The sequence below is a fragment of the Akebia trifoliata genome, chromosome 13 (genome assembly GCF_017979445.1).
Source record: "Akebia trifoliata isolate Shusen 1 chromosome 13, ASM1797944v1, whole genome shotgun sequence".
Taxonomy (NCBI): domain Eukaryota; kingdom Viridiplantae; phylum Streptophyta; class Magnoliopsida; order Ranunculales; family Lardizabalaceae; genus Akebia; species Akebia trifoliata.
This window is the reverse complement of record NC_141387.1, coordinates 25759917-25771650: the sequence shown is the minus strand read 5'-3', so window position 1 is coordinate 25771650 and position 11734 is coordinate 25759917. Positions and strand designations below refer to the sequence as shown.

At 36.5% G+C, this 11734-nt stretch overlaps 1 protein-coding gene across 1 annotated transcript in view; it reads left to right on the top strand.

Annotated features, from left to right (window-relative positions):
• The window catches only part of LOC147388129 (U-box domain-containing protein 4-like), an 82424-nt gene extending 82024 nt beyond the window's left edge, over positions 1-400 (top strand). The window contains exon 5 of the mRNA XM_086421517.1: positions 326-400. Within this exon, the coding sequence (XP_086277643.1) occupies positions 326-385 (60 nt within the window). The 3' untranslated portion in view covers positions 386-400. The remainder of the gene's footprint in view (positions 1-325) is intronic.
• The last annotated feature ends 11334 nt before the right edge of the window (positions 401-11734 follow it).

Below are 11734 nucleotides of genomic sequence, written 5' to 3'. Positions count from 1 at the left end.
TATAAATTAAGGAGGCCAATGAGGTTGTCTTCAACATTTTAGCTCTCATTTTCTTTTGGCACATGCGTCTCTAGGAATTTTAGGCTTTTATTTTAAGGATTTTTTTATTTTTTTTGGGTCAGTAGGGAGAAGAAATCTTTGTTTTTGTTCTATTTCTACTCTCTTTCTTTAAAGGAGGAAAAAAAGAGGTTTTGTTTTTTCTTATATAATCTCATAGGATCTGCCAATCCAAGCTCTAAAATCTTGGATTAGGTACTTCCAACCTAATTTATTTATTTTTATAATTATTCAGGACCTAAAGTTTAGAAACTCTGGTCCCTTACAGGCACTAGCGCTTCTTAGCTACTTCAGAAACCAGCGACATGGTAATGTTGGAAGGCGGTGATCTTGACTATACAATCTATCTAAGTATTCAGAACCTAGGGGTGATGAGCCAACATTTGAAGGTAAGTTTTAAAATAGTTTGTGAATTTCCAATGACACATTTGTGTACTAATGGATACCGTTGTGGTGTTGCATTTTTGTAAAAGAACAAAAAATGAAAAACAAACAATACAAAACAAAAGAATAAAAAAAGAAAAGAAGAAAAACAAATATCTAATTTGTAGATGGGATGATTGGGGTCTACTCAAGTTTGTATGCATCCAGATGACACTGGGTGTTAGGTTGTCGCATAGCCTCATAAGCTAATTTCATAGTGAAGGAACCTTTGGGCACTAGCATCCAGACAACCTTGTCATTTTCAGTGACATCAAGGTCCAAAGATCTAATCTAGTCCCACATTCCCCCCAAGCTGGTGGCAAGGTGCAACGAAAGATTCCAAGTGTTTTACCTTATTAGGTCACTTACTTTAGCTGCTCTATGAAGTCTTGACTCGAGGTTAGCTTCCTGATGCAACTTGTTCATCAGAACTCCTTCAGGTGTCAATGGGTAATGCCATATATGGGAGTCTCTCTCCCATCTCCAATTCTGTGGATCACAAGATGTTGGATAGTTCTCCTAGCTTGAAGGATCTCCCACATCTTAAGACATCTTTGGGGGTGGGATTACTCAGAAATGGCCTCCCTTTATCTTATTATTTTCGATCCAATTGACTCAAATGCTCTTTCTATTAGACACTAAGTCCTAAACTTGTCTTGCAATGCCAACTCTATTATGGATTTCCAAGTGTCTTATCCCCAAACCTCATTCCTTCCTGTCTTTAACAATTCTGCCCCAATTGATGCAATGCATCTTTTTCCCTATATCTGGACCTACCCATAGGAACTTTGCATAGATGCTTTGGATCACCTTTAACACTTTTCTAGGAAGCATAAGAACACCAGTCCAGATGCTTTGCATGTTGCTGACGATTGATTTGATCAACTCCATCCCCCCAACTGTAGATAAGAATCGTGTATTCCATGATTGGATCTTGTTGGTGAGCTTGGTAATGAGAAGTCTGACAATCTACAAATTTCAACCGAGATGAGAAGTGGGATTCCCAAGTATCTTACAAGTAGAGCTTCTTTAGTTAGGTGCAAAATTCTAATAATGTCTTTTTTTCGTTGTCTTTAATCCCTAAGCAGTAAATGTTACTTTTTCAAACGTTCATTTGAAGCCCTGTGACCCTTTCAAACCAATCCAGAGCTCCTTTAATAGCTTCAATAAAAGTTTGGTTTCCTTTGAAGAAGATCATGAGGTCATCAACAAACACCAGGTGGTTGATTTGGGGGTTCTTTTAGTTGGACATTAGCTCCAATTTGCCCTCCTTGGTGAGCTCCATGAGCTTAGTAGATAACAATTCCATTACTAGCACGAACAAGTAGGGAGAGATGGAGTCTCCTTAGCGGATACCTCTTCTGCCAGCAAAATATCCCTTGAGGCTTTCAGTAATGGAGATGGAGTACATTGGAGAGGAAATGTAGCCTCATACCCAAGCAATGAAGGTTTTCGAAAAATTTATATTTTCCATGCAATAAGCAATGGCTTCCCAAGATATGGAGTCATATGCCTTTCTGAGGTTTATCTTGGCAATGCATTTTGGAAATTTTGGAGGACAACATGATGTTTTCCCTAATGGATCTACCTCTGATGAAGGCTGATTGGAAGGGACTGATCAAAAGGTTTAACGTGTCATTTAGCCTGTTGGCTAAGATCTTCAAGATACACATATAGAAAACATTCCAACAAACTATGGGTCTATCTGTTTTGGGGATAATGGTAATGGTAATGGCATTAATATCCTTGACTAGTTTTCCTTTCTGAAAGTAGTACTTAACAATAGCTACTATATCAGCCTTGATAATAATCCAAGCCTTCTGGAAAATGGTGGCAGTATAGCCATCTGGCCTAGGGGCTTTGTCTCCATCCATAAAGAATAAAGCCAGCCTAATTTTCTCTTCCTCAACATGGAGATTAAGCTTGTTGGCTTCAGTAGCTTCTAAGTCTTTGAGGTGCACTTCTTGCTCCATGATATCAGTCCTAGTGCTTGTTCCATACAACTTTGTATAAAACCCCAGGATTTCATTTTCAAGGTCATCTTCCTTGTCTAGCCAGGTTTTATTATTATTTTGAAGGGAGGTAATCATGTTCCTTGTTTTTCTAGCAATCAAGGACTTGTGAAAAAAATGGGATGTTAGAGTCCCCAAGCTTCAACCAGTTAATTCTCGACTGCTGTCTCGTAGAGGCTTCTCGTCTCCTAGCTACCTCGTGGTATTTATGAGAAATTTATTTTTCCTCAGTAGCAAGGTTCCTATTCAGGGGTTGCTCTTGGATGGTTTATTGAAATTCTTCCAACTGTTGAAAGGCTTGTTTGGCCTTCCTCTTGTACTCTCCAAAGTGCTGCACACTCCAAGCTCTCAAGGTGGTTTTCAGTCTTTTAAGCTTCAAGACAATCTTGTACATTGGATTTCCTCTTACTAGGTCATTCCAGCTGGTCTTCTCCAATTCTAGGAACCTCTTATCAGCTACCCAAAAAATTGAAGAACCTAAAAGGCCTCAATCTACTATTGTTGTCCTCACTCAGGGTGACAGACATGGGGCTGTGGTCAGAAATCCCCTGAAGATGGAATTCAGCTTCAGAGCAATTAAAGGTCTCTAGACAATAGATGTTGGTTTAAACTCTGTCAAATTTGGACAGGATTCTTCTGTCATCTTGTTGATTGCACCAAATAAGATGGCATCCTCCAGCTTTTAGTTCCATGAGACTTGCCTTCTCTAAGCTTTCCACTAAGTTTTTGATATTAACATTAGTTACTCTTCTTCCTCCCACCTTCTCACCAGTCTTAGCTATGGCATTGAAATCTCCCATCACTAGCCAAATAATGTTGGTGTTGGCAGCAATACATTCCATCTCCGTCCAAGCTCTTTTTCTTTTCTGCCACTCGTTAAGCCCATAGATGATGGTCAATAAGAATTCAGGACCTCTTGTGAAATTCCCTTGCATGGTTATCAACTGGCCAGAGTTGGCCACAAGGTCCATATTTACTTGGTTTCTGATCCATCCCACCCAAATACAACTCCTTAAAACACAGTTGTAGTTATCCTCCATCTCCCAATCAAGCCACACATGCTTAGCTATCCCATATTTGTTAACTTCTCTAACTCTAGTCTCCATAATGCCCTTGTTGTTAATGTGGTTCTTATTGATGAATTTTCTAACTTCATGTTGCTTGAGAGGGTCATTCAACCCCATGATGTTCTATGCTGCGCACTTCATTGTTAGTCCTAATGCTTGTTCCATATAGCTTCCTATAGAACCCTAGGATTTCATTTTCGAGGTCTTCTTCCTTGTCTAGCCAGGCTTCATTATTGTTTTAAAGGGAGGTAATCATATTCCTTGCTCTTCTAAAAATCAAGGACTTGTGAAAAAAACAGGGTGTTAGAGTCCCCATGCTTCAATCAGTTAATTCTCGATTTCTGTCTCATGGAGTCTTCTTGTTTTCTAGCTACCTCGTGGTATTTATGAGCAATTCTTTTTTCCTCAGTAGCACGGTTCCTATTCAGGGGTTGCTCTTGGATGGCTCGTTGAATTTCTTCCAGCTGTTGAAAGGCGTGTTTGGCCTTTCTCTTGTCCTCTCCAAAGTGATGCATACTCCAAGCTCTCAAGGTGGTTTTGAGTCTTTTAAGCTTTAGGACAACCTTGTACATTGGATTTCCTCTTAGTAGTTCATTCCAGTTGGTCTTCACCAATTCTAGGAACCTCTTATTAGTTGCCCAAAAATTGAAGAGCCTAAAAGGCCTCAATCTGCTATTGTTGTCCTCACCTAGGGTGACGGACATGGGGCTGTGGTCAAAAATCCCTTGAGGATGGAATTTAGCTTCGGAGTAATTAAAGGTCTCTAGACAATAGATGTTGGTTAAAACTCTGTTAAGTTTGGACATGATTCTTCTGTCGTCTTCTTGATTGCATCAAGTGAGATGGTATCCTCTAGCTTTTAGGTCCATGAGACTTGCCTTCTCTAAGCTTTCCACTAGGTCTTAGACATCAACATTAGTAACTCTTTTTCCTCCCACCTTCTCACCAGTTTTAGTTATGGCATTGAAATCTCCCATCACTAGCCAAATAATGTTGGTGTTGGCAGCAATACATTCCATCTCCATCCAAACTCTTTTTCTTTCTTGCCTCTCGTTAAGCCTATAGATGATGGTCAATAAGAATTTAGGACCTCTTGTGAAATTCCCTTGCATGGTTATCAACTCGTCACATTTGGCCACAAGGTCCATATTGACTCGGTTTCTATTCCATCCCACCCAAATCCTACTCCTTAAAATACAGTTGTAGTTATCCTCCATCTCCCAATCAAGACACACATGGTTAGCTATCCCATACTTGTTAACTTCTCTAACTCTAGTCTTCATAATGCCCATGATGTCAATGTGGTTCTTATTGATGAATCTTCTAACCTCATGTTGCTTAAGAGGGTCATTCAACCCCCTAATGTTCCAGGCTGCGCACTTAATTGGGAAACATTGATGTCCCTTCCTCTTCCCCTTCTCCCTCCTCTAGAACCTCTGAATGCCTATCTTACTCTTGCATAGCTCTCATTACCAACTTGATATGTTGGAGAGTAGGAAAGTTGTTGGTGTGCTTCATGGCAACTTCATCCACTCTTAGTTGTTGAAGTCCTTGTCTTCCTATTTATGAATTTCGACACTTTTATTATCTTCTTCATCTTGGAAAGTTTGGAATCATTTCTGTAAGGGTGTGGTTATTTACTGGGGGATTGTCTCTATTGAGAATGGTCTGCCTTCCTTTCGAGGTGGGCTTCTTAATTTGGGGGTCCTTACCTTTTTCCCTTGGTGCAGTTGTCTTCTTACTGGATTTTCCTACTTCCTTGGTAATTCTCTCACCATTGGTTGGATCTTCCCATTCCATTCTTTGTTGGTGAGATTTAGAGTCCCCATCAGGTGGTTGTTGTTTTTCTTTTCTTCTTCCTGTATGTTTTAGATTACTTAGACCTCTATGTTGGGTATTGTTGGTGGGTTTATAGATGACCAAGGTCCAATCTGCTCCATCTCTCTAGTTCCCTTCTTTCTCCATTGTGTTGTTACGTCTTTGACTTTGTTCACAGTCATCCTCTTTAGTCTTGTTGTCCTATGGGAGGTAGTTCCCTTTAGGGTGCCCAAAGGTATAACAGGCTGAGCATTTTGGGGGCATCCTAGTCATACTCAATTGACACCTCCGCATAAGCTCCCTTTTCCATTTCAATGAAGAGCTTGTTTGGGGGGTTCTTTGAGGCATTTATTTTCATGCAGACTCTGGTGTAAGACATTCTACGAAGTTCGTCCGTGGAACTACCCTGTGAACAAAGGTCTACCTATTGAGCTAGTTATGAAGCCCAGAGCTTTTAGATGCCAAAATCAATTGGGGAGGTCATGGAGTTTGATCCAGACAGGAATGACTACTGTTTCCAACTTTTCTAGTTCATTTTTTGTCTTTCACTCCTTTAGAACCATTAGACTTCCTGTCATGTGCCATGGGCCTTCTCACAAAGCTTTCCTTCTATGTTTTCAGATAACTTGTTTCTTTGGAGAAGATTTCAAAGCTACCTTTAGGTCTCCATAGTCTTTCAACTACTTTCTTGACCACTGCATAGCTGAATTAGTGCTATGGGAAGTAGCCCACTAGGCTTCCTTCCAATTCTTCCTCCCCTTTCTTAATTATTTCCTTCGGGCAAGTGATGTATTTATTGTTTCCTTCCAAAGCATGTGGATGAAAAGCTAGCTTGCCTTGTCCCATTGTAGAGGCTTTGGTATTGCCCCCACCAAAGCTGTCCAAGAGTGGGTGTTAGTTTCTTTGTCAGTAGCTTTTGTTCTTGCCTCCACATCTCTCTTGTATTGCTCTATGTGGGCCCCTTGGGGTCCCCCTATCCACAATCTTCATGGTGGCCTTTGTGTTAGAGCTTCCCTTTGTTGCCTTTTTAGGTGCTCTTGTTTCTTACCTATTGGTATCTATTGTTCCCTTGGGCCCTTCCCTTATCTCGTTCCTATTCTCATTCCCCCCTTCTATCGTAGGGATGGGATTATCCTGTGGTTCTACATTAGTATGAGTTGGCATGGTGGAGTTATTAGTTCTATTTGAGTCCTCAACGTTAGTTAAGAGTGTTTTCGTTCTGGCATTTCATCAAAATATCCTACGAGACATTCCTGCCATAGCAGCAGGCCCCTCTCCAGTGAAAAAGTTCATCCTCTCGAGGAGGTCTATTGGGCTACTAGGCGATAACATACCCCATTCCCTTCTACTCCCATAAGTACCCCTGCCACGATAGGTCACTATCTTTCATCCACACCCCCTCAGTTGTAGGCTAATTCCTTCAAAGCTTGTCTACCTTTTCCCATAATCCCCTGGCCCAGCTTGTCTTGTCTCACTACCTTCTCTAATTGATTTAGTTTGCTAAGGTCCCCCATCTTCGTCACTCACTATTTCAGAGAACTAGATTTGATATAGGCATTCATCCCTTTGTTTCAAGTCAAGTTTGTTTAGTTGTATATAACTTAACTTAATAAAAATGACAGTTTACATTGTGAGATATAACTTGTACAATAAGTACATTTATTATGTAATTAAAAATGTATTTATTATGTTGACATTGATTGCCAAAGCATTTACTACAACAAAGATATTTAATTGAAAATACTTAAATGCTAATACTATTTATTATATAAACAAGCATTTATTATGTAAAAAACTAACATAACCTTGTCTTTTTCATTAAAGAACAAAACGATGATGGATATTATTGAAAAAAAAAAAAGTGTTGGGCAATGCTAACATCCCCATGAAATATTGGACATTAGCATTCCCCTTATCTAAAAGGCTTATTTGTAATTTAAAAATTAATTAAAGGGAAAAATGTTCAACACCTTATACTTTAACAAACGTGTTTTGTCCTACATGGGTTAAAAGTTTTGGAATGGGCTAATTTTTGGTGAGGATGATCTTCTAATGAGATTATCCTCACCAAAAATCAGCCCATTCCGAAATTTTTAGCCCCATGTTTACAAGTTGAAAAATCGTGGACCGTCCATTTTTGTAAATCATTTTTTATGAGGTTAGAAGTTTTGGAATGGGCTGATTTTTGGTGAGGATGATCTCTAAGGTTTAGAGATCATCCTCACCAAAAATCAGCCCATTCCAAAACTTCTAACCCATGTAGGATTAAACATGTTTGTTAAAGTGTAGGGTAAAGCTTAGGGTGGCGAACGGGACCCTTAATGAAATATTGATTTTGAAGATTACATGGATGTATTCATAATTTGAAAACTAAATAATATGATCTAGGGACGTATGATTGTAATTTCTAGGTTTTTTTTATTAATTAAATACCGGTTATATTAAGTTTAAATGTTAAAGTGAAGGTAATTTTGGAATATAAATTTTGGTGTCGAACCACCATCTACTCTCCGCCTTCCCTCATTATAATAGTAAAAATAATGAGAGAATGCAGAGTAGAAGTGGTCTAACGACAAAATTTGAGTGATCTTAAATGTCCTTACTTGTATATTTTAATTTAAATTTAAATTAATCAAGGTTATTTTAAGCAAAATCCAGAAAATTGGAACTCACAAGCTTCGAATTACATTGCTTGGTTTCCAAAATTACAAAAATATCATTTTTTTTTACTATCTAATCTATGAAAACCCTTGAATCAATATTTTAATTTACAAATAAGCCCGTTTGATGCATGTCCGTTTGCACATGCCACCTTCTAGTTTATCTTTAATTAAAAGTGGAAAATGTTGAAGTAACATTAAAATTGACATTGCTTCTCACATTGTTGACGTTGATGTATGTACGGAGCCATAGATACTTTTCATCAAGATACGAGTGAAAAAAATCTATGGCTATGTGGGCACCTCCACATTAGCAATGTGAGAATCAATGTCAATTTTAGGCGGTGTTTGTTTGCGCTATTTTTCAGCGTTTATTGCTGAAAAAAATTAAATTCAGTACTTTTGTCAAAATAGCGCGTTTGTTTACTCTATATTTTCAATGCTTATTGCTGAAAATAAGTGAAAAAAATTCAGCACTATTTTGATGCTGAAAAAAAGTGCTGAAACGGTAAGCACTTCGCTTTTTTCAACACGGACAAGTATGCCCTTTATTTTTTTGAGCATGGACAAGTATGCCTTTATTCTTAAAAGGATATTACTTCTTATATCCCATGGATAAGTATATACACACCCCACAAATTAATAAAGCCACACCATAGCTAAATTATTTTGTCTTATATGGGTTAAAAGTTTTGGCATGAGTTGATTTTTGGTAATGATGACCTCTACAATGAGGAGATCATCCTCACAAAAAATCAGCATATCTTGAAACTTCTAACCCTATTAAAACAAGTTCAAGAACCGTAAATTGTTTCTTTTTTTTTTTTTTAATTATTTTTGATGAGTTAGAAGTTTCAAAATAGACTGATTTTGGTGAGGATGATCTCTAGACCATATAAACCATCCTCACTAAAAATTTGCTCATTCCAAAAACTTTAACCCATATAAAACAAAACAAAAAATGGCCATAGTATGGGTTGCCCTTATTAATTCATATAGTGCTTTTATAATTACACATCCTTCATTTCCATCGAAAATTATTCATCCTAAATTAAGTTATTTCAATGTTGATTTCAAATTTTGGTGATTTGTATGACATTATTATTTTTCATTTGAAATTTGTGGGCTTTTATAAATAGATATTATTATTTATAAATTGAAGATTTGAGTATTATTTATTATTTAAAAATAAATTATATTTTAATTTTATAAGAAATAATATATTTTATTGTGTTTGATAATAAATAAGCATTTGAAACATGCAAACAATGTATAATATGATTGTAAGGGTAACAAAAACAATTTACCAGTTTCAGCAATGTGTAACAAACATGATTCAATATCTAAACAAACAACTTTTTCAACACTTAAGTTCAGTGCTTATAAGTTTCAGCACTTAATGCTATTCAGCACTTATTTTTTTCAGTTTAACAAACAGCACCTTAGTGTTACAAGCACGACTCATAAAGGGCATAGAAGTAAAATCATCAAATTCTCAATGCAACGACCCCTTGCTTTTGTAATTTCCCTAATGACAAATGTTATTAAAAGTAGGGGTGTCAATGAATAGGTTCGAGTTCGATTCTTAAGATATTTAGAATCAGGATCATTATATTTTTTTGATTATGGTTGTTGTCGGTTCCGATTCTAATTCAAAAATAAGTGGAACCAGAACCACCAAGAAATGTGTGTACTTGTCAATTTTGATTTTGAAGAATTAAATGACAAAAAAAGTTTCAAATAATTGTGAAGCTTTTATCCTTTCAAAATTTTAATATATATCTCAAAAAATATTAACTTAATTGTAATTTATTCTACTAAAGATAGGAGTTAATGATTTTTTTTTTTTCAAAAATTAAAGTTGATCTTCTTTATAAGTAATAAACTTTTTCAAAAGAAATGAGCCATTTTAGACTAGATAGGACATAATGATTTTGGTACTTATCAGTTCAGTTCCATTTTAGATTGGATTATAATTGATTCCAATACAAAAAGAACCAGAATCGGGATTTTTGGTTTTGGTTCCGATTAAATTGGTACCCATTAACATTCCTAATTGAAAGGGAAAATTACTTAATGGTTACAACGGGAGGGACATGTTTCTAAATGTGCCCTAAGTTTTGGGTATCGTATTTTAATAACTTAGTTCATAAACTCTTTCTTTCTTAATGCTCTCTCACCCCAGTAAAATGGCAAACTCTAATAACTGAGATTGATTATACAAATCATTCTGATCAACATTCAAATTGTTGATCTAGTGGTTATTTGAATCATTTAAACCCCAATGGGTTTGCTTAGTGGCAACTCAAGAAGCTCATCAGGAAGGGTAGGTCAAGTATTCAAAACCCCATGAAGCAATGAAATCTTTTGGGCCACCCTCTAGGGTTTGAGTGATCCTTAACTCAACTAGTTGCACATAGGACTTTCCATGTGGGTAGTGCATGTGAGCATGGGATTAGTCTCACCTGAAAGGGTGGGGATACTCATGATAAACAAATATATAAAAAATCTCAATAATTCATTTTGAAACAAAAAAATCGACGATTGTAACAAACTCAATCTTGACAATTCAAATGTTGATCTCAATGATTCATGTTCAAACATCAAAGGCGATGATTTACAATCTTTGATCTCAACGATTGAAAGAGAGGTTAATCTCAATGATTTGGATTGTTAGACTCAAGAGGCATTAAAAAAGAAAAAGTTCACTAATTGGAAAAATTAAGGGGACCGTAAAGGACACAAGATGCATTAAATAATTTTTCCTTATTCAAGATTATAGAACCATTCTTATTTAATAGCCATACTGATTGGTAATGAAATCACAAGTGTCAGAAGATCTTTAATAAGATCAAGGAATTGTTATGTGAATCCGGAAAAGGGAATAACACTCGACTATGAGTAGAAATACACAATAATACAAAAAACTACATGACTTTGACCTTAGTATATGGAAAGCGGATACTTTTTGTCTTCCACTCCTTCCCAAATTTGACATTCACCTACATTACACATAACTTTATCAAAGGTCCAGCCATCACAAATTACCTAGACGCATATCTAGTCTCCAAAATAAATCCGATCTTAATTGCACATTGCAAACCCAAAAAGTCATAGACAAGGCACGATTTCTTGGGCCGAATGAATCCCACTATTGTAATCATTATTTAAATTATTCATTCATAAAATTACATATACCATACATCGATTTTCATAGAATTTAAGTAGAATAAATCGTTAATCTAACCATGAATAAATCTAGGATTTATTTATGATTGATTGCTATTAACAAACATATACCTGTTAGAGATTTTTTTTTTGTAATTATTATGTACTTGGACTAATAGTCATAGCCATTAATGCGATTGGAATGATCCCAAATAGTGATTGTAACGACATAAAATAAATTCCCAACCATAACAAACAGGAAGGAAAATTTATGGGTAGTTGACAAGGAGATAGGCATCCTCATTAACTTATTAAACCGAATACACTTGGTAAAAAAACGTGAGTAGAGATGGCAATCCAAATTGGGAAGGATGCAAGCCAACGAATCATAATGTGTCAAAGATAAGGATGGATCTCTCTCATTTCTGAAAGAAGATCGTCGACTGATTATTTCCTAAATTGACGAAGGATTTCAAATTTGTAGGAATTGAGGGTCAAAGCCTATAAATATAAGATCTCAATGGAGGGA